Below are 23,761 nucleotides of genomic sequence, written 5' to 3' on the forward strand. Positions count from 1 at the left end.
AGAGTGGTCCTAACAATCGGACTGAGGATTTTTTTTGTTTGTTGGGGTGGGTGGGATGTTTATACAGCATTCCTGGGTCGGCCGTCTGCGCCTATGACATGGCTGAGGTGGCTAATGCGTTCATGGGACGTTTCAAAGAGCAGAAGTCCCCTGATTCCACCTGGACACCTGTTCCTGAGGATAAAGTTCCAAAACCAAGGTATGCCCCCCCATCTCCCACACACAAACAAAGCCACACCCGCAGCATGAAAGACGCTCGATATCAGCAAACAAAGCATGAGATCATATTCCAGATGGCTGCCTACTTCTACAAATGCACCAGCTTGATAAATCTCCATCTCTGCGTTCCTAATTACCCGGCAAAGAGCAGCTCTTTTCCTCTAAAAACCGAGATCTGTGGAGGGGGATCGTAAGTGGTGTAAATCCCCCATATGGCTGATGATGTGGAGAGCAACAGGATACCACCCCTGGTGATTAGCATAAAATGATGTGTTTGTGTAAAACAAGGTCAGGTGTTAATGAGATCGGAAATCCACGTCTCGTTTATTCAATTTCATTTCTGTCAACGTTATCAGCAGACAAACAGAAGGGAGTTTTCACAATGTTGCCCAGTTTTTTTTCAACTGTCTCTTCTGCAGCAGCAGACATGCCATGTGTCATCGTCTCCCTGACTGATCTGCCTCTGGTGCTCTCTTTATGTACTGTAGACCTTATTGCATTCTGCAGTGTCTACCATGGAAAAGAGATTGAATTCAGTGTGGATAACCTGGTGGAATATTTGGCCTGGGTGTCCCGTAGTACAGTAAAACCCTTTTTTTATGGCTGTCGAGAGGTGAGATGTCTTTGAGCGGATCTCCTATCAAAGGCAGCTTCACTTTTACAGGGCCCTCTCCTCTGCTCCTCTGCCCTTATAAAGAGATCAAATGGCCGCTCTCGGACTCTCACCTGTTTGATTCCCTGCTGCTTTCATCCACTTCAGGCCCGGGTGCTGTGCTGGCACGCCGTCCTTAGAGAAGTACAAGGTGTCCAACGAGTTCCCTGACGACACCCTGAACTTCATCAAGCAGCACCCTCTCATGGATGAAGCTGTGCCCTCTATCGCTAACAGGCCCTGGTTTCTCAAGACCATGGTGCGGTGAGTATAGCATCACTAGCTAGGATGGTACGCCAGCTAGCTTGCTAGGTAGGTCTGGGTTGTGGGTGGAGTTCATCAACGTCATGCGTGCATTATGCATTACTATTTGTAATAACCGGTGGAATCTTTACATAAATACATCGCCGTAACATTTGTGATTTAAACGGCAGGGCACATAGCAAAGTGTTATGTTACATGCAATGTCAGCAGTTAAAAGCATTATACAAGTCTAAAGCAGTCACTTTTATGAGGGCATATGGTGGAGAGGCGGTTTTAGTATCTATGTCACAGCCTCTGTGTGTAGTATGACTCTGACACGGGAAGTCAACTGCAAACTGACTCTGTAATAGGACTTTATCTCATCTATTCCCCAAAGGGACATCTATGAATTCAAGCTTTTGTTACAAATTGGAGTGGACTATCAAATCCTATCAACTATGAAAACCTATTCCGTTCCCTGATGTACAGTAGGTTCCAGCACCTAGCCAGTCACAATCTGTAGATTGTCCCTCTTAAGATTTCCCATTAGGGACAAAATCATGGGCATAGTTCTTGAGGTTGTTGTTATTCTTAATAGGACAGAACCATATAATACTTGATGTTATTGTTTATGGTACAAAAGCATGGGCATAGTGAACACAGACATTCAATGTCATTTCAAACCAAACAGTCTGAGTGGGAGAGAAGGCCTCTTCTCATTAATTTGATTGTGATGTGCGCATTTACTCCGGTAAATGTAAAATCATCTTGTGCTCTCATTCCAGCGTTCAGGCATTGTTTTCTATCTTCCAGCGTTCAGGCATCTGTTTTATATCTTGTGACCCTGTGTAAAGAAGAGATGTCTTTAAACAGCCAGATGGAGAGGATGTGGAGTCCTTAAGTTACTGAATAATGTCTTTAATCATTTCCATCTCACTGAATGAATAGCTATGAAAATGCATTTGCATATGGATCTGCAAATTATACATCCTTGTGATAACACTAGGAGCTCCATGGTCGAAATGTAATTGGATATTTTTCTAGATAACACTCGGTGGAGTTCAGCCCCAAAAATTAAATCAGGAAATCCATAAATGTGTTATTCACGGTACTTCATATCCCTTCCAGATACCGGCTCACCCGGATCTCCGTGGACAACGCTGCGGGACCCTATCGGAATCACACTGTCGTTTTCCTGGGCTCGGAGAAGGGGATCATTCTGAAATTCCTGGCCAAGATGAACAGCGGTTTGCTGAATGACAGTCTCTTTCTGGAGGAGCTCAACGTGTATAACCCGGAGAAGTGTGTATTCCATTAGCCAGCCATGCTAACTAAACCAGCAGCACTACCCCAGCCCACCACATGGCTACTCTATCATTTAAAGCATTTCATCAGGTTACACTGCACTGACCACAGCTCTTAAATTAAAGAGCCGGCCCTGGAGCTTCAGTAACGGGGGCTCAGACCGCAAGGCTTTACTCTTACAAATGCAGGATGATTAAAGAAAACAGAGAGGGACTGGGTTAGTCTTTAAAGCCAGACTGAGATATCTCCTTAATATATTATAAAGGGGCTTTTGAAATATTTGGAATGGAAGTAAATGAGAGAAAAATCTGCCTGGGCCTTGCCAATGCAAATATTTACTTGACAGGCCTGATGATGGGGTAGAGTTAGTGAGCGGGATGAGAGGCAGGGCTTTCAAGGTGACGGGCGTTTGTTATCCAACATCATAGCGTCACGTGACATGGGTGGGTCTGGAATAAAGTACTAGCCCTCTCTTTCCTTCTCCCCCTGTCTTCGTAGCATGGGCAGAGCAGTCTCTGGCCCGCAACCATCTGGTCTGAGTGGATAGCGCTGACTTTCTGGGTTGGATCAGGATCTGGGCTTGCCCACCGCTCATTACATAGTGTAGATGGACTATAAGCTCTAATTGAGGGCTCTAATGCAGGGCTGGAGGTAAATCCCTCCTCTGGGGTAGATGGATGCTCTGCACAGGGGGATTAGCGTGGGGCTCTCTTATACCCCGCAGACAAAGATGCTTGGGTGGGGCTTTGAGCTCCTATCAACAAAGACTGGAGCTGTTTTAAGTGCTCTGTTAGTGTTGACAACTCATGCCATTCATCTGTCTGTCTGTCTCTCTCTCTGCCTTGTCGCTAACTCTAACTCCTCATCCAGGTGCAGCATCGATGGTGTGGACGACAAACGTATCGTCAGCATGCAGATCGACAACCAGGGCCACTCTCTGTTTGTGGCCTTCACCTCCTGTGTGGTCAAGGTGCCGCTCTCTCGCTGTGAGAGGCATGGCAAATGCAAGAAGTAGGTTCAGAAATAAAACCCTGCATCCATCCATCCTCTTAGATTCAGGGCTTTTGTAATGCATTTGTAATGTCATAACTAATCAGTCATCAGGAAAGTAAAAGAAAGGCTGTTAAGATACACACTGTGATCACAGCTGTGTGTGTCTGTGGTGTGTTTCCTCCAGATCATGTATTGCCTCCAGGGATCCCTACTGCGGCTGGGTGTCCGAAGGAGCATGCAGACAGGTGGTGCTCAACCCAAAGTATGTTCCTGCTCATTCCACTATCATATACAGTAGTCATAATACGATCTGTGCCATGTGTTGACTGGTGACCTCAATGACTTCACTCTATCTATACAGTTGCAGTTTCTATGATTAGTCACATTTTTTGTGGTGCTCTATATTTTCTTCTAGCTGAAATGGCCATTGGAAAGGCTGATGGAAGGAAAGGGATATTTGCTCTGGCGCTGAGGCTGGGACTGGGACTGGATCATGGGTTTGCGAGGAGGGGGTTGATGGTCACCATAATTTGTAGCTATGTTTATGACACAGAACAAGATGCATTTTGAACAAACAGCATGTGAGGTTTCTGTGGGTGGAAACCAATTTTACAGATGAAGTCATAATGAAGGAACAGCTTTTGATGTTAAATTAATTTAATCCCAGCCAAATGATTGGTCTCGCATGCTACATTACGATATCCTAGTATAATTTCTAAAGCCAGGGCCTCTCGACTGTTCTGATTGAGTTTCCACTTTGGAAATTGAGTAGACAGAGGCATTAGGAGGTTAGATGACCTCACTTTTTACTGTACAATATTTCGAAGTGAGTGAGTGGGGATTCGAGAGCTATTATCTGTTGGTTTTGTGGCGAGCTATGGATAGCATTTGGACGGACACGTCCCAGTGTTTAACAAAAGGCCTTAATACAAACAGGCCCTGGAGAGACTCAGTTTCTCTCTCTCTCTCTCTCTCTCTCTCTCTCTCTCTCTCTCTCTCTCTCTCTCTCTCTCTCTCTCTACCCCCCTCTCTCTTACCCCCCTCTCTCTTACCCCCCCTCACACCCCCCTGTCACGCGCTTACTCTCTCTCTCTTTCCCCCTCTCTCTCTCCCCCTCTCTCTCTCTCTCTCTCTCTCTCTCTCTCTCTCTCTCTCTCTCTCTCTCTCTCTATCTTTCTCCCTCTCCACAACCATCTGGACTTGGGGGATGATTTTCCAGCTCTTTCATGTCAAGATGCCTCTTTTAATGTCTGAAAACAGATTGGTCCCTCGTCACCTGCATATTCCCCCTGACCAGCTTGCATATGATGTGGTTCTGCTGTTGACTATTCCTCCCCATGCTAACACCTGTACACCTATAGTATAATAACAGGTTCCCACTTGCACCTCCCTCTTGCGTATTCCCTGAGAAAGCCAATGCTAGATAAATCGAGATCAGATTAAAAACTATGCAGAATGTGTGTGGAAAGATTTTAAGGTTTTGTTCATGCAACTGTGCGTCTGGTTCGAGACTATGAGTCTATGATAGGCAAATCAGATTAGGAGATACCAAGAGATGGATTTTGTTGTGCATTTCAAAATTATTTGATTAAGATCCTTCTTCTGGTTTGAAGCCTTGTAGACTGGTCTGTGTATAGCATGATCCACGTTCTGATTGTGAGCAGTGATTTACGGAGTGTGGGCTGTCATCCGTGACTGTAATCTCTCTGACAGTTGGCTGCTCTGTTTCACTGCATGGTTGGTGGTCCTTCAGGAAAGTCGGCTCTGAGCTGAGCATGGCTGGGAGAAAATGGCATCTCTTTCACTAGAGCTTCCGCTGCCCTAGTGTCCACCTTCCTTCCTCCTCATTGGCCTGGCCGCTGGTCCCGATGTGTGTGATTAGATGATTGGACCGTAGACCTATATCGATAGTGATGGTATACAGTACGGTTGTCCTCCTGGCTGATTGTGCCTGTGCTCATCCTGTGTGAGTCCAGATCTGTCCAGGCCTGTGCTCAGTATTTCACCATGATGTCTCTGTTAATTATGCAGATCGGCCTTCGAGCAGGACGTGGAGCATGGCAACACAGATGGACTGGGAGACTGCCAAAGTAAGCAGGCCTCTTCCCTCTGTTGATCTGGGCTCAATGTGCCTCTGTCCTACAGGATAGGGACAGGTCTTTCACCCCACCACAAACAGCAGAAAATACACACATCACACACACACACGCACACACACACACACACACACACACACACACACACACACACACACACACACACACACACACACACACACACACACACACACACACACAGCTCCATGCCTAGTTAAATAAAGGTTAAATAAAATAAAAATACATCACTAAAGAGGCTTACACAACAATTGTTTGTATAGACTAGAGTAGAGCACATAGCTCTGTGTTAGTTTCTGGTTAATAGCAATTAATTACAAGAAAACAAGAAAACAAGCACTTCACAATCCTTTAACCAGAGAAGCACTATAGATCACAATGGATAATAATGCCTATCTTCAGTTACGATCTCCAATTACTTTAAAGAGACGAATGAAAAGCTATTGAATGATCATGCCAATGTATCATTCATCTTGCAGGTTTAGCTTTTGCTCTTTGAAAACATTGACACATCTTTCCTTTGACTTTTTAGATACGTTTGTGGCCCTCAACGGTAAGTAACCACACTAAATTAACAAGATGATACCTACCCTCAACCTTATTTATTTTCAGCTCTTCACTTCTATCAATTCTTTGCTCTCACCCCGAAATTATGACCTGCCCACTATTTCACAGGTGACTAAACGAACTGAGCTTTAATTGAATTCATTCCTTTTCTTTCTGTAGATGTTCAGTCCAGTCCTCATGGTCATGAAAGGGCTCGCCATGGTCAGTTTACTTTTGTTTTCCCCCAGTCTGTTTTAACGTGTAGTACTGTAGCTTCTAGCGCCCTCCCTAAATCCACTCCCTAGTGTTCAGAGTCCAGACCTTCTCTCCCCTCCACCCTCCTCCTGCCCTGGCCTGCTCTACTGTGAAAGATCCCTAGACTGCAATGCAATAGTATTGATTTGTCCTGACCTTTTTTCCCTAATTGGATGGATCTTGTTGTTAATAGAAAAGGCCTCCGATGTTCACTGTGGTTGACTAGCTAGACTCATCAGGGCACATGGAAAAGATGGAGGGTTGTTGACAAAGGCTAACATAAGAAGCGGCAACATTTTTCATACAAACCCACAGCTGCACAATACCACTAGTTTAGGCTACAGCATGAATACACACGCAGACAGACTGCACAATTAAATTCCACACTTACACGATCGAGTGTGTTTATGCTTGATTCTTGGTGCTGGTTGATTGAAACCATTTACCCCCCATGCTTATGAAGAAAAATGATAAACAGTCTTGGTTAGCCTGCAGTGATGTCACAGTCTTCCATTGCACCTCACACATCACACTTGAGCTGTACAAGATTCACACTCCCATAAGGAATGACAAGAATAGCAATTCTTTTGAAGTCATTCCAGAAATACCCCTCCACACTCCTTCTTTTCAGACCCCATGTGTTTCTCCCCCATTTCCCCCATTTCTTCCTGTCAGATTTCGGGTAAAATACAAATTGTTTGCTCTTTCAATGCAGCTCAACAGTAGTGTGTTTATTCACCCCAAGGTCTGACTGTGTTTTTGAGGGAGTCAAACCCAAGCATTTCAGGTTCCGACACAGACTGTTGATATAATATTTAAATGTAACTGCAAATGCCCCCCCAGACAAGCCACTGCCTGTAATTAATTTATAAAAAAGGTATCAGCACAAGTCGGCAGTTTAGGAATTTATTTTCCAAGGAGCTGATCCTCCGACTCCGTATGTGTGTCATCTGCCTGAATTGCACTTCCCCTGGCCGTGGAAAATGAATTATAAAATAGTCCTGTCACGCTAATCTCTCAGCCCACGGTGCATTGTTAAATAAATCATTTTAATGATTGCCACGCGGAGGCTGCGGGGCTGTTGTGCATGGAAGACCAACAGCAACAATCCCGGCCCCCTACCACTGCTCCCCCTCCCCCACCAGCCTCTCTATCCGCAACCACTACTCGTGAGAAAGCGTGTTAAAATGGTTTACTGTGAGCTGGCCTGATTAACATACGAGCTGTTGATTACAGTATGGCCGCTCACCGCCTGGGAGTAGCCTCAAATTATTGCTCTAAACAGGAGCGACGTGGGGATGGTAATGTGATAATGTGATTTATATGGTTTTATTTTCAGAGGCGCCACCAAAATATACAGACTGGAACTTAAGGCGGAGGTGGAACGAATATTGATGTTGATACAACATAGAAAAATAACGGAGTATGGTAGGGTCTAATTTTAGTCCTGTTTAAACTGTGGCCAGCGATAGGCCAGCAGTGCAGGGTTTCATTAAGGAGTGTAATCCGAAGGGTAATTTAGGTTAGAGGACATTAATATCTTACCCCTCGTGATTAATTTGGTCTTGAAGTTGGGCTTTTTACAAAGCGCTCTACTAAATATAGCTGATAGATTGACATTGAAACGTAACGGGTAGAGGAGAGCCTGGGACGTGAAGAGAAGGGAGGATTGTTAGGGAGGGATAGGGCTTTTTCTTATGCTTCCCTGAGGTGATTGTGTGAGAGGTGGTTCAGTTCTTGCCAGCGGCAGCATGACATGTGAGTGAAGGAAAGGAAAGGTTCTCCTCTCCTCAGAGACTCTCTATCTCTCCCTTCCTGCAAGGCCACAGCTCCCTGGAGATACAGAGTCCAGTAATCAGTTGTCCAGGGTCGCCTCACTAGGCAGGCACACTGTCTTGTAGCTTCGCACAGCCCATCTGCTCCTCGAGTGTGTGTGGGTGTGTGTGCGTATGCACATCTGTGTGAGAGAGAGTGTGAGGAGAGTTTAACATGTGTTGTGCCCGGCAGACCATCCCACCCTCCCATTCCCCACCACGGCCCATCCCCCTGCAGGAGGACCACTGGGTCGGGGCGGCATGGTGGAGCAGGCGGACACCCCCATGCCCTCAGATAACAGGGACCCCTATATGGCAGTACCCTCTCAGACCCAGCAGGATGCCAATGGTAAGCCTTGGAATAGAAAAGTCCATTTCTCCTGTGGCAGGGATGAGATTTACTGTGTCTGCTTCCAGCTGACTAGCCCAGAACTGAAACAGTGTCAGGAGAGAACAAATTGCCACACCCCGGAGAGAGAGATTTATTAAACAAAGACTCTAATGTCCCTGAGGAAATGTAATATACAGACCATTACGCTTCAGGAAAAAAAGGAAGATTTCACTGTATTTATTTCCACAAGAAGATGGCCCCAGTTTTATCTTGTGCAGGGACATGACATTGAATGCCCTTTTTTTGCTGTCTTAACATCCCAGCTGGCTCAAGGTCACTTTAAACCCAGACACATAAAGATGCCTGGAGAGAACACAGCCATGATTACACTGGCATGATCAATGTCATGTACCGTAATAGAGCAGGAAAACCATTAGAAGTTCCATTACCTGAGTCATCTTATTAGATGAGTGGTTACCATGAGTAGATATTGATAATCAATAAGGATGATTAGAGGTGACCGGTGGCCTCATAGATATCCACAAAACACACACACACCAATGAGGAGTACAGCTAGAGGACTGTGTGTGTTAGGGCGAGGTCATCAGGGAGGAGGAGTCTATCTCTCTCTCTCTTTGGTACGTGGCAGTGTGTGAGGTCTCTGGGGTTGTACTGTAGGGATGGGTCACAATTCTCCACCCTTCTCCTGAAGTGAGCACTTCCCATCACAAATTTGAACGCATTGGTGAAATATTGACTGGAGGGAGTTTCCTCCATTATCATTGTCACCATCCATGATGGAAATTGTGAGAAAAGACTGGAAGGGTGGAGAATGGTGATGCAGTCTAGATGAAGCTCAGTGAGCTAGCTGTCTCTCTCCTGTCGCTTTCCTCTCTGGAAGCTGGAAGCAGACACCTGTATAGGCAGACCAGACAGACACAATGGTGGCAGAGAATACGGCATGCTTAAACAGCATCACTGTGGTGTTGCTACCCTCGTTGCTGTTACCTGGGTCCTGGCTGGCCCCGTCCATCATGGCAACCGAGTTAACAGCAACAAGGGCTCACATTCAAACTCAAGCTTCTCACAGTATTTTTCTCTATTTTCTTTTCAACGTCACTTTTGCAGCTTGTCTCTCTGTATTATGAGTTCAGTTTCAGCTCTAGCTGCTTTTTTTTTGCTATGAAAGTGAGCTCTGATGATATTGTCTGTTTTGGTTCTGTGACTGTTTTCATGGCTTGGTTTTTAAACTCTGGCTTGACTATTTATGTTCTTGCAAGGATTACTTTGATGTATTAAGCTCCATTTTGCCTTCATGCAGCTTAAACCATCGCTGCATGGCAATTGAGCACCCCTTTCAACAGTACTCATCTCCTTATGTCCTTATCCCTCTTTCCCATGTGCAGGTGCACTTCTCTTCTCATTCCTAGCTCCAGGTGCCAAATGTACTGTGAAAACATAGTGCTGAGTGCCAATCTAACACATTAAGGTTATAGGGTATGACAGCCACTGTCTCAAAGCATAACCATAGAGTCATCAAACCTCCATCTTAGCCAAATGAACATGAATACTGTACATACAGTACAGGGAAATCTGAATTCTTCATCACCAGATGTTTTGATCAAATGTAGTTGCATTGACATTAATTAAACAAATTAAACTATAAATATTGCAGATGTATAACTCCCCAAATTCTGAGCCCCCAGATTAATCCTTGCTTGCAATTAAAATGATATAAAATTCCAACTTTCTATTTTGAAGCTCACTCATTTGTGGGATCTGTTAATGAATATTACAGTACCAATATGTATTAGGGCAACACATTGGAATGATTAGAATGGTAAAATAATGAGTATCCGCACTGTGGATATTTAATAGTTCACCCTCTGCCAGAAAAGAGCACCAATGTTGCTTGGTTTGATGTCCCAGTACATTTGAGCACCGTTGTGTCTGGGCTCATCTATCCGTGTGATATCCCACCTCTCTCTCCTGCGACCCTCCCTCCCCCTCTACCTCCCCCCGCACCACCATCTGCTACCATTGTGAACAGTCTCCCTTCCACAGGACCTTTCATCTGTCGAGATGGAATGTTCCAAGGCTGTACCTTATGTAGTGCAAATGTATTACTAACCATATTTATAGAGCATCCTACCCTCTACCAACTGAAGTCATATCTATCTATCTATCTATATATATCTATCTATCTATCTATCTATCTATCTATCTATCTATCCCCTGCCCTGCCCTGCCCTGCCCTGCCCTGCCCTGCCCTGCCCTGCCCTGCCCTGTCTGAGGCAATGAGTCCCATCCTCCCCCTCTCTCCCTCTGCCCCGCCGACCTGTGGCCATTTCTGTGTGTCTCTCCAATTTATAGGTTCATTACAAAAGCTATCCAGACAGGGCGAGTGGGAAGGGGAGGGAGGGAGGGAGGGAGGGAGGGAGGGAGGGAGGGAGGGAGGGAGGGAGGGAGGGAGGGAGGGAGGGAGGGAGGGGGAATTCTCTCCCGTCGCTCTGTGGCCTTGGTCGTCTGTTGCACAGTCACTGTTCTAATCCCTCCATGGATACATATTTTGCGTTGCATTGTTTAACCCCATGAAGTTACACAGGAACATCATTGGATATGTTTAGACAGGCAGCCCAATTCTGATGTTTTTTCACTACCTTCAGTGTTGGCAATTTACACTTGGAATAGACAGACAGTTAGCAAGTTGCATCTAGATCGGTTATTTTCAGCTTCAGTTGACTGGCACCTGTGTACCAAGAAGAGTGGCATGATAGGGGCACAACCTTGGATTGGTGCCAATTACTGTGCCAAAATGTAATTTCAGTTTGAACACTCACCATTATCAGGCTGGAAAGTCTACTAGGAAATTCTGAATAAAGGGAATAATAGAAATTAGGTCCACACTGCTCAGCGATCTAATTTACTGTATTGTAATGTCTAAATAACATAATTACTCAGGAAGCCTCTGATTGTATATACTGCAATGTAATATTTAGGTGAACTGGGGGAAACAATGGTATTCCGTCTCCTATTGAGTCTATATACGGTACGAGTCAAAGTTTGGACACACCTACTTATTCAAGGGTTTTTCTATATTTTACTATTTTCTACATGTTAGAATAATAGTGAAGATATCAAAACTATGAAATAACACATACTGAATCATGTAGTAACCAAAAAAGCGTTAAATAAATCAAAATATATTTTAGATTTGAGATTTTTCAAAGTAGCCACCCTTTGCCTTGATGACAGCTTTGCAAATTCTTGGCATTCTCTCAACCAGCTTCATCAGGTAGTCACCTGGAATGCATTTTTCTAACCTGGATAACACTCGCCAGTCCAGCTTCCCTGCCCCATCCACCGCTGCCCCTTGGACACTGATCACTTGGCTACATAGCTGATGCATGCTGGACTGTCCATTAATCACGGTAATCCATTCTGCTTGTTTATGTTTTATCTGTCGGCCCCAGCCGCACTTAGGCTCTGTGTGTAGTTAATCCGACCCTCTCTGCCTAATCAATCGCCATTCTACCTGCTGTTGTTGTGCTAGCTGATTAGCTGTTGTCTCACCTACTGTTTTAGCTAGCTCTCCCAATTCAACACCTGTGATTACTGTATGCCTCGCTGTATGTCTCTCTCATATGTCAATATGCCTTGTATACTGTTGTGCAGGTTAGTTATCATTGTTTTAGTTTACAATGGAGCCCCTAGTTCCACTCTTTATACCCCTGTTACCTCCTTTGTCCCACCCCCCACACATGCGGTGACCTCACCCATTACAACCAGCATGTCCAGAGATACAACCTCTCTCATCATCACCCAGTGCCTGGGCTTACCTCCGCTGTACCCGCACCCCACCATACCCCTGTTTGTGCATTATGCCCTGAATATATTCTACCATGCCCAGAAACCTGCTCCTCTTATTCTCTGTCCCCAACGCCCTAGGCGACCAGTTTTGATAGCCTTCAGCCGCACCCTCATACTACTCCTTCTCTGTTCCGCGGGTGATGTGGAGGTAAACCCAGGCCCTGCATGTCCCCAGGCACCCTCATTTGTTGACTTCTGTGATCGAAAAAGCCTTGGTTTCATGCATGTCAACATCAGAAGCCTCCTCCCTAAGTTTGTCTTACTCACTGCTCTAGCACACTCTGCTAACCCTGATGTCCTTGCCGTGTCTGAATCCTGGCTCAGGAAGGCCACCAAAAATTCTGAGATTTCCATACCCAACTATAACATCTTCCGTCAAGATAGAACTGCCAAAGGAGGAGGAGTTGCAGTCTACTGCAGAGAGAGCCTGCAAAGTAATGTCATACTTTCCAGGTCCATACCCAAACAGTTCGAACTACTAATTTTGAAAATTACTCTCTCCAGAAATAAGTCTCTCACTGTTGCCGCCTGCTACCGACCCCCCTCAGCTCCCAGCTGTGCCCTGGACACCATTTGTGAATTGATCGCCCCCCATCTAGCTTCAGAGTTTGTTCTGTTAGGTGACCTAAACTGGGATATGCTTAACACCCCGGCAGTCCTACAATCTAAGCTAGATGCCCTCAATCTCACTCAAATCATCAAGGAACCCACCAGGTACAACCCTAACTCTGTAAACAAGGGCACCCTCATTGACGTCATCCTGACCAACTGGCCCTCCAAATACACCTCCGCTGTCTTCAACCAGGATCTCAGCGATCACTGCCTCATTGCCTGTATCCGCTACGGAGCCGCAGTCAAACGACCACCCCTCATCACTGTCAAACGCTCCCTAAAACACTTCTGTGAGCAGGCCTTTCTAATCGACCTGGCCCGGGTATCCTGGAAGGACATTGACCTCATCCCGTCAGTTGAGGATGCCTGGTCTTTCTTTAAAAGTAACTTCCTCACCATTTTAGATAAGCATGCTCCGTTCAAAAAATGCAGAACTAAGAACAGATATAGCCCCTGGTTCACTCCAGACCTGACTGCCCTCGACCAGCACAAAAACATCCTGTGGCGGACTGCACTAACATCGAACAGTCCCCGCGATATGCAACTGTTCAGGGAAGTCAGGAACCAATACACACAGTCAGTCAGGAAAGCTAAAGCCAACTTCTTCAGGCAGAAGTTTGCATCCTTTAGCTCCAACTCCAAAAAGTTCTGGGACACTGTGAAGTCCATGGAGAACAAGAGCACCTCCTCCCAGCTGCCCACTGCACTGAGGCTAGGTAACACGGTCACCACCGATAAATCCATGATTATCGAAAACTTCAACAAGCATTTCTCAACGGCTGGCCATGCCTTCCGCCTGGCTACTCCAACCTCGTCCAACAGCTCCCCCCCCCCCGCAGCTACTCGCCCAAGCCTCTCCAGGTTCTCCTTTACCCACATCCAGATAGCAGATGTTCTGAAAGAGCTGCAAAGCCTGGACCCGTACAAATCAGCTGGGCTTGACAATCTGGACCCTCTATTCCTGAAACTATCCGCCGCCATTGTCGCAACCCCTATTACCAGCCTGTTCAACCTCTCTTTCATAACGTCTGAGATCCCCAAGGATTGGAAAGCTGCCGCAGTCATCCCCCTCTTCAAAGGGGGCGACACCCTGGACCCAAACTGTTACAGACCAATATCCATCCTGCCCTGCCTATCTAAGGTCTTCGAAAGCCAAGTCAACAAACAGATCACTGACCATCTTGAATCCCACCGTACCTTCTCCGCTGTGCAATCTGGTTTCCGAGCTGGTCACGGGTGTACCTCAGCCACGCTCAAGGTGCTAAACGATATCATAACCGCCATCGATAAAAGACAGTACTGTGCAGCCGTCTTCATAGACCTTGCCAAGGCTTTCGACTCTGTCAATCACCGTATTCTTATTGGCAGACTCAGTAGCCTCGGTTTTTCGGATGACTGCCTTGCCTGGTTCACCAATTACTTTGCAGACAGAGTTCAGTGTGTCAAATCGGAGGGCATGCTGTCCGGTCCTCTGGCAGTCTCTATGGGGGTGCCACAGGGTTCAATTCTCGGGCCGACTCTTTTCTCTGTATATATCAATGATGTTTCTCATGCTGCGGGCGATTCCCTGATCCACCTCTACGCAGACGACACCATTCTATATACTTCCGGCCCGTCCTTGGACACTGTGCTATCTAACCTCCAAACGAGCTTCAATGCCATACAGCACTCCTTCCGTGGCCTCCAACTGCTCTTAAACGCTAGTAAAACCAAATGCATGCTTTTCAACCGTTCGCTGCCTGCACCCGCACGCCTGACCAGCATCACCACCCTGGATGGTTCCGACCTTGAATATGTGGACATCTATAAGTACCTAGGTGTCTGGCTAGACTCTAAACTCTCCTTCCAGACCCATATCAAACATCTCCAATCAAAAATCAAATCAAGAGTCGGCTTTCTATTCCGCAACAAAGCCTCCTTCACTCACGCCGCCAAACTTACCCTAGTAAAACTGACTATCCTACCGATCCTCGACTTCGGTGATGTCATCTACAAAATTGCTTCCAACACTCTACTCAGCAAACTGGATGCAGTTTATCACAGTGCCATCCGTTTTGTCACTAAAGCACCTTATACCACCCACCACTGCGACTTGTATGCTCTAATCGGCTGGCCCTCGCTACATATTCGTCGCCAGACCCACTGGCTCCAGCTCATCTACAAGTCCATGCTAGGTAAAGCTCCGCCTTATCTCAGTTCACTGGTTACGATGGCAACACCCATCCGTAGCACGCGCTCCAGCAGGTGTATCTCACTGATCATCCCTAAAGCCAACACCTCATTTGGCCGCCTTTCGTTCCAGTTCTCTGCTGCCTGTGATTGGAACGAATTGCAAAAATCACTGAAGTTGGAGACTTTTATCTCCCTCACCAACTTCAAACATCTGCTATCTGAGCAGCTAACCGATCGCTGCAGCTGTACATAGTCTATTGGTAAATAGCCCACCCATTTTCACCTACCTCATCCCCATACTGTTTTTATTTATTTATTTTTCTGCTCTTTTGCACACCAATATCTCTACCTTTACATCTGCATAATTGTAATTATTTGCCTACCTTCTCATGCCTTTTGCACACAATGTATATATAGACTCCCCTTTTTTCTACTGTGTTATTGACTTGTTAATTGTTTACTCCATGTGTAACTCTGTGTTGTCTGTTCACACTGCTATGCCTTATCTTGGCCAGGTCGCAGTTGCAAATGAGAACTTGTTCTCAACTAGCCTACCTGGTTAAATAAAGGTGAAATAAAAAAAATAAAAAAAATTTCAATTAGCAGGTGTGCCCTGTTAAAAGTTCATTTGTGGGCCTCCCGGGTGGCGCAGTGGTCTAGGGCACTGCATCGCAGCACAGGCTCTGTCACAGTCGGCCGCGACCGGGAGGTCCGTGGGGCGACGCACAATTGGCCTAGCGTTATCTGGGTTAGGGAGGATTGGAGGAGATGGTGTGATGGTGTGGGGGTGCTTTTCTGGTGATGCAGTCTGTGATTTATTTAGAATTCAAGGCACACTTAACCAGCATGGCTACCACAGCATTCAGCAGTGATACACCATCCCATCTGGTTTGCGCTTAGTGGGACTCTCATTTGTTTTTCATCAGGACAATGACCCAACACACCACCAGGCTGTGTAAGGGCTATTTGATCAATAAGGAGAGTGATGGAGTGCTGCATCAGATGACCTGGCCTCCACAATCACATGACAACCCAATTGAGATGGTTTGGGATGAGTTTGACTGCAGAGTGAAGGAAAGCAGCCAACAAGTGCTCAGCATAAGTGGGAACTCCTTCAAGACTGTTGGAAATGCATTCCAGGTGAAGCTGTTTGAGAGGAGAGTGTGCAAATATTTCATCAATGCAAAGGGTGTCTACTTTGAATAAAATATATTTAGATTTGTTTACCACATTTTTGCTTACTACATGATATGTGTTATTTCATGGTTTTTTCACTATTATTCAACAATGTAGAAAATAATAAAAATGAATGTGTCATGATAGTCGTAATGATGAGACCAAGGTGCAGCGTGAATAGAGTTCCACATATTTTGAATGAACTGAAACTCACCAAAACAAAACAAACAAGCGACCGACCGACCGACCGACCGAAACGTGATGCTACTAGTGTGCACACAGGCACCTAACTGGAGACAAGATCCCACACCAGAAAGTGGAGAAAAGGGCTGCCTAAATATGATCCCCAATCAGAGACAATGATTGGGAACTATATCAGGCCAACATAGACATACAAAAACCCTAGACATACAAAAACCCAGATTACCCACCCTAGTCACACCCTGACCTAACCAAAATATATAGAAAACAGAGATATCTAAGGTCAGGGCGTGGCAGAATGAGTTGGTGTGTCCAAACTTTTGACTGGTACTATATGTTTCATTTCTTTAGACTTCTCAGAAATATTGGTTGCAGAAGTCTGAAAAAATAATCTGACCTGTTACTTTTCTATTTGCGCACTTCCGCCTTTTATGTCAAGCTTCAAGCCACGGGTTTCCTTTCTCCCAATTAGCTTGCATTATGTTGCCCCGCTAGGTTGTCCTTTTCCTTTGCGTCAGAGACCACACACAGTACAGTGCCTCTGCAGCCTCTTTGTCTTTTTCTAAGGTGGTCTTACATTTAAACCCAAGTCTCTCTCTTTAAATTATTCACTGTAAATTGCACTGCAATTAAATTAATGAATAATTTCCACAGCATAAGTTTGATCTGAATAGATCTTCACATGCTTAGCTTGAGCACAATGTTCTTGATCATAAATCGGTGGTCTTTCAGTTGTAATTGCTTGACAAATTTAGTCGTTATAGGTGCATATGTGCATGTAGCCATGACTCCAAGGCTGATGTGAAAATATCTGATGTGATTGGTTAAAAGACCAATTAGTTGGAAAAAAAAATAAAAAATTGGGCTGCCTGTGTAAACGCAACCAACAGAGAAGGATATATGCCCATTCAACTAGAGCACATGTGTCAAACTCAAGGCCCATTCAATGCGGCCCGCTAGGGGTTAAAAAAATTATAATTGGGACAAAAAACAAATGGAAACTGAAGAAATTTGATTGGACTTACATCTCTTCACTCTTTCCAGGTTGCTAAGAATCCCGAAACAAAAGCTGGATAGTCAGGGAGCATCGATTATAAAAAAATGTTTTATAGATTACTATTGTTTTGCTAATTTTGACAGCAAAGAAATGTAAAGAATTTTCAGTGCGGCTCTCCGGACCTCTGTGAAGACCGAATACTGCTCACAGGCTAAATGAGTTTGACACCCCTGAACTAGAGAGATAGCCTTTCCGAGGCTCCGACTAAAGAGTTACATATACATAAATAATGTGGCTTTGAAGAGAAAATATATAAATACAGTCATATTTGACTGTATATAGGTGTACAGTAATTGTGTATGAATTCAGTGAAGTATCCAATATGCCCATAACAACTCCTATCATGAATCGGTTTATGGTCAATGGTGTTCCCTCTTACATTGGCTCTTGGTGGATAAAGCATGTCTTCAGGGTATGCTTGGATGTCGAAAGGGTTGGTATACCAGAAGGCCAGCATCCTGGAGTCGCCTCTTCACTGTTGACGTTGAGACTGGTGTTTTGCTGGGACTATTTAATGAAGCTGCCAGTTGAGGACTTGTGAGGCGTCTGTTTCTCAAACTAGTACTTGTCCTCTTGCTCAGTTGTGCACCGGGGCCTTCCACTCCTCTTTCTATTCTGGTTAGGGCCAGTTTGTGCTGTTCTGTGAAGGGAGTAGTACACAACGTTGTACAAGATCTTCAGTTTCTTAGCAATTTCTCACATGGAATAGCCTTCATTTCTCTGAACAAGAATAGACTTATACGAGTTTCAGAAGAAAGTTCTTTGTTTATGGCCATTTTGAGCGTGTAATCGAACCCACAAATGCTGATGCTCCAGATACTCAACGAGTCTAAAGAAGGCCAGTTTTATTGCTTCTTTAATCAGAACAACAGTATTCAGCTGTGCTAACATAATTGCAAAAGGGGTTTTTAATGATCAATTTAGCCTTTTAAAATTATAAACTAGGATTAGCTAACACAACGTGCCATTGGAACACAGGAGTGATGGTTGTTGATAATGGGCCTTTGTACGCCTATGTAGATATTCCATTAAAAATCAGTCGTTTCCAGCTACAATAGTCATTTACAACATTAACAATGACCACACTGCGTTTCTGATCAATTTGATGTTATTTTAATGGACCAAAAATGTGCTTCTCTTTCAAAAACAAGGACATTTCTAAGTGAACCCAAATTTTTGAATGGTAGTGTATCTGCATAGAGGAAAAGGTCACATGTACAGGCAGATTTCATGTTGTCAAGGCCAATTCCTTTGGAATGGTTCTTTAGCACAGTTGACTCAGACACTTTTTCGATTAAAACTCGAAACTGCTAGAATTTACTCTCCCCATCCAGGCTGTACCACATCCTGCCATGATTGGGAGTCCCATAGGGCGGCGCACAGTTGGCCCAGCGGCGCCCGTGTTTGGCCGGGGTAGGCCATCATTGTAAATAAGAATTTGTTCTTAGTTAAATAAAGGTTAAATATATATATATTTTAAATAACAACCTGATTGACAAGGTAACTTAGCTATAGTTGTTAGGTGCAACCATGGTCTTGTCTGATGTAACCTTTCCTCCAACTTCCAGGCTAAGATTTCGAGCTTTGTTCTTTAATCTGTTAGTGTAACCTAACAGCTTCAGACACATCCATATTTTACTCAGATTGTTGCTGTTCTCACCTATTTTGTCATTAAAACAATATTTCTTGGCCTTCTCTATCATCCTGTTAGCCTCATTTCATAATCTGCCTTGGATTTCCTGAACTCCAGAAAGAGTTAATTTCTTAGCTTAATTGCCTTTAAAATATTATTGCTTAGCCATGCTTCTGTTCTTTGCTTAATTAAAATTGTTTTTATCTGGAACCAGCTTGTCAACAGCATCTAAAACAATTATTTAAAATTTCCCCAGGCATTTTCCACCTCATTGCATTTTCAATACAGTAAACCAGTCCAATTTGCTCAAACAATTAACAAAAGCATCTGCACTATAGTTCTTCATAGACCACATTTTTATTGAGTTATGACACTTAAAAAACTGTTTTCTGAACCTTCCTACTACAAAAAAAGGATGGAATGATCACTGAGCACATATTTTACATCCCCACTGTTTGACATCCTTGATCTATCCGACACCAACACAAGTTCAATGATGGTTTGGGTAGAAGGGCAGACCCTGGTGGGCTCATTAATCAACTGGTGTAAGGCAAACAGATTCAAACCATTCTTAAAAGCTTTAAAAGTAAAATTGTCCTTTTTAAGCATGTCTGTATTAAAATCACCAGTAACAATAACCTCTGATTTACCAAAATCTGTACAGTTGGAGCAAGTCTCCTCCAACAATTCATAAACTGGTCTTGTAGTCTGTAACAGGTTCTGACTATAATGGGTTTGCATTTTGGTAATAGAATGTCCAGCAACACAGCTTCAGTCTCATCATGGCTTAAATCTAAATCTGTAGTTGAACCCAATCTCTGATTTTACATAAGTACAAACTCCCCTGCCTTTGCGATTGCAGTCTATTCTAATTACTATATAATTGTTTATCTTCAATCTCAGTGTTTTTTATCGAACCATCTAGCCATGTTTGAGTAAAGCAAAGCACTTTCACCTTACAGTTACTGGAGAGTAGGCAAATTTCCTTGATCTTGGGAGGTTAATACATTGGTAGTGCCTGAGTTGGGTGGTGAGATAATAGCATTAACTCGTTTTTGCTGATTCATCCATATAATACTAGCAGATGCGGAATAGATCCAAATGGTGTGAACATAGTTAGCTAGATGTGATGGTCTGCCTCTTCCTCCAAGTTGAAAAGACAACCATGACCACAACCGTAATCTTTGAACACAGAAATGGGTTCTCTCCAAGGCATGGTAGATGTACTGTAACCTCAAAGCATTTCCTTTCATCCTCCCTTCCAGTCAACGGGGTATGTACTGTGTTTTGTGTTCGCACCGTTTAGTCTTTCAGCGAGTGGCAGTTACACATCAATGAACACATTTCAGTGAGATTGAGATTTTATCATTTTCAGACAATGCCTGTGTATGTAGAGGTTACAGCTCTGGACAACGATGCTATGAAGTACAAGTGGCTTTGAAGTATGCCCAGACAAAGCAGGCAGTATAAGCAACAACTGGGTTCCACTAGCTACACAGATTAAAAGACTGTCTATGAGAATGTTCACACATCTCTGTCAGACTAGATGACAATGTTTCTCATTTTACAAGGAAGTGCTGGGTTGTTTTCACACGTAGGAATGCGTATTAAATATCTGTGTTAAGGCTTTTGGAGGTATGAAATTCTAATTAGATTGTTGGACAGGAAATGTATTCTCCTGGTGGCTATTCACACTGCAATCTGACAATGAGAGTCAAAACTAGATGATATTAGATGATATAAGAACACATTTTTAGGCAATGAGTAATTACAATTGCTTTACAGAGCCTTCAGAAAGTTTTCACACCCCTTGACTTTTTCCACATTTTGTTGTGTCACAGCCTGAATTTAAAGTGTATTAAATTGATATTTTATGTCACTGGCCTACACACAATACCCCATAATGTCAAAGTGGATTATATATTTTTTAATATTTACAAATGAATGAAAACTGAAAAGCTAAATAAGTTTTAAACCCCTGTGTTATGGCAAGCCTAAATACATTCAGGAGTAAAAATGGCCTTAACAAGTTACATAATAAGTTGCATGGATATAAAGGAAACCACTCAGGGATTTCACCATGAGGCCAACGGTGACTTTAAAATGGTTACAGAGTTTAATGGCTATGATAGAAGAAAATTGAGGATGGATTAACAACGTTGTAGTTACTCCGTTTCTAACCTAAATGACAGTGTGGGAAGAAGGAATCCTGTACAGAATACAAATATTTCAAAACATGCATCCTGTTAGCAAGTAAAACTGCAAAGAATGTGGCAAAGAAATTAACTTTATGTCCTGAATACGAAGTGTTATGTTTGGGGCAAACACAACACATCACCGAGTACCACTTATCATATTTCCAAGCATGGTGATGGCTGCATCATGATATGGGTATGCTTGCCATCTGCAAGGACTAGGGAGTTTTTTAGGATAAAAAGAAACAGAATAGAGCTAAGCACAGGCAAAATTCTAGAGGAAACCCTGGTTCACAATGCTTTCCAACAGACACTGGGAGACAAATTCACTTTTCAGCAGGACAATAACCTAAAACACAAGGCCAAATGTACACTGGAGTTGTACATTTTAATGTTCCTGAGTGTTGCTGAGTGGTCTGGTTAAAGTTTTGACTTAAATTTGCTTGAAAATCTATGGCTAGACTTGAAAATGACTAGCAATGATCAACAACCAACTTGACAGAACTTGAAGAATTTTTATAACAACAATGTGAAAATGTTGTACAATCCAGGTGTGCTGTAATCACTGCCAAAGGTGACTCAGCTGTTTTTATGTTAGATTTTTTTCTCCCACTTTGACATTAAATAGTATTTTGTGTAGATTGTTGTCAAAGAAAATACAATTAAATCCCTTTTAATCCCACTTTGTAACACACCAAAATGTGGAAAAAGTCAAGGGTTTTGAAGTTACTGTAAATGTCGAGCCTCAACACTGTCCTTGATACTCTGGGGCTCAAGGTCATCCAAGACCATTCTAGTAGTAAAAAGTTGATCGTCAGTTTCCTTGATGAATGAGCCCTTCAAATGAATAAAGCCACCTTGATTTAGAAGACTGCCATCTTCTGATTTGTCTGAGGCCTAGTGTCCTTTATGGTTGCGCCCTCTTTGTAGTTAAGATGAGAAACAATTGACTTCATACATGAAAGATATAAATCTTCAAAGGTCTCAGGAGGCCTTGGGGTTGTTTTTAAATCCCCCCTAGTTGCTCTAGGCAGGGGAGCTATGTTTGATGGAGACCAAGTCACTGCTGGTTGAGAAATGCCTTAACCCTCCTCCTACACTGTGAGAAGACGAACTGCCAGCTCCATAGCACTCCTCTCTCAACAATGGATGCTTAGGTCTGACATTCTCAGCCCTCTGACTGTGTTGTTCTCAAGTCAAATCCAACTCTTTGAACTGCACAATTGTGGACGATTAATATGCTTCAATTCAATGTAACTAAAGTTTTCTAACAAAGTTTTCCATGCCCTTCCAAAAGTAAGCAAGTGAGCCAGAGACATATGTATTTATGTTTTAGAAGGATTATAATGGAATGAGCCAGTACTGCCAGAAAACGGCACACACATTTTTTTGGACAAAATATTTATCTATAAGTCAAACGTTTCAGTCCAACACTTCTCAAATATAACAACATCTCCAGATGTAATTTCAGTCACAAGACAATAACTTAGAGACCACAGGCCTAAATTGGAGTGGGATGATGTTTTTAGAATGTTTTACAAATTAATCAAAAATGAAAAACTTAAATGTCTTGAGTCAATAAGTATTCAGCGCCTTTGTTATGGCAAGCCTAAATAAGTTCAGGAGTAAAAATGTGCTTAACAAGTCTCATAAGTTGCATGGACTCACTCAATGTGCAATAATAGTGTTTGAAATGATTTTTATGACTATCTCATCTCCGTACCCCACACATACAATTATCTGTAAGGTACCTCAGTCGAGCGGTGAATTTCAAATACAGTTTCAACCACAAAGATCAGGGAGGTTATCTAATGCCTCGCAAAGAAGGGCTCCCATTGGTAGAAAGGTACAAATAAAAAAAGCAGACATTGAATATCTCTTTGAGCATGGTTATTAATTACACTTTGGATGGTGTATCAATACACCCAGTCACTACAAAGATACAGATGTCTTTCTTAACTCAGTTGCCGGAGAGGAAGGAAACCGCTCAGTAATTTCACCATGATGCCAATGGTGACTTTAAACAGTTACAGAGTTTAATGGCTGTGATAGGAGAAAACTGAGAATGACTCAACAACAACATTGTAGTTACTCCACAATACTAACCTAATTGACAGAGTGAAAAGAAGGAAGCCTGTACAGAATTAAAACATGTGGCAAAGCAATTCACTTTTTGTCTTGAATACAAATTGTTATTGGAGGCAAATCCAATACAACACATTACTGAGTACTACTCTCCATATTTTAAAACATTGTGGTTACTGCATCATGTTATGGGTATGCTTGTAATCGTTAAGGACTGAGGAGTTTTTTTTATTTTATTTCATTTATTATTATTATAATTTTTTTAGGTAAGCACAGGCAAAATCCTAG

The 23,761-nt window shown here is 43.4% G+C and overlaps 1 protein-coding gene across 3 annotated transcripts in view; it reads left to right on the plus strand.

Moving 5' to 3' along the window:
* Nucleotides 1-23,761, plus strand: part of LOC139389347 (semaphorin-6A-like) — a 97,163-nt gene that overhangs the window by 68,252 nt on the left and 5,150 nt on the right. The window contains exons 11-19 of one of the 3 annotated variants that reach the window (XM_071136024.1): nt 68-199; nt 980-1,135; nt 2,243-2,416; nt 3,290-3,430; nt 3,597-3,674; nt 5,444-5,502; nt 6,059-6,079; nt 6,253-6,294; nt 8,335-8,490. In XM_071136024.1, coding sequence (XP_070992125.1) covers nt 68-199; nt 980-1,135; nt 2,243-2,416; nt 3,290-3,430; nt 3,597-3,674; nt 5,444-5,502; nt 6,059-6,079; nt 6,253-6,294; nt 8,335-8,490 — 959 coding nt within the window. The remainder of the gene's footprint in view (nt 1-67; nt 200-979; nt 1,136-2,242; nt 2,417-3,289; nt 3,431-3,596; nt 3,675-5,443; nt 5,503-6,058; nt 6,080-6,252; nt 6,295-8,334; nt 8,491-23,761) is intronic. The other 2 variants (XM_071136025.1, XM_071136026.1) reach the window with 2 other exon arrangements.

Source organism: Oncorhynchus clarkii, chromosome 30 (genome assembly GCF_045791955.1).
Source record: "Oncorhynchus clarkii lewisi isolate Uvic-CL-2024 chromosome 30, UVic_Ocla_1.0, whole genome shotgun sequence".
NCBI classification, from domain to species: domain Eukaryota; kingdom Metazoa; phylum Chordata; class Actinopteri; order Salmoniformes; family Salmonidae; genus Oncorhynchus; species Oncorhynchus clarkii.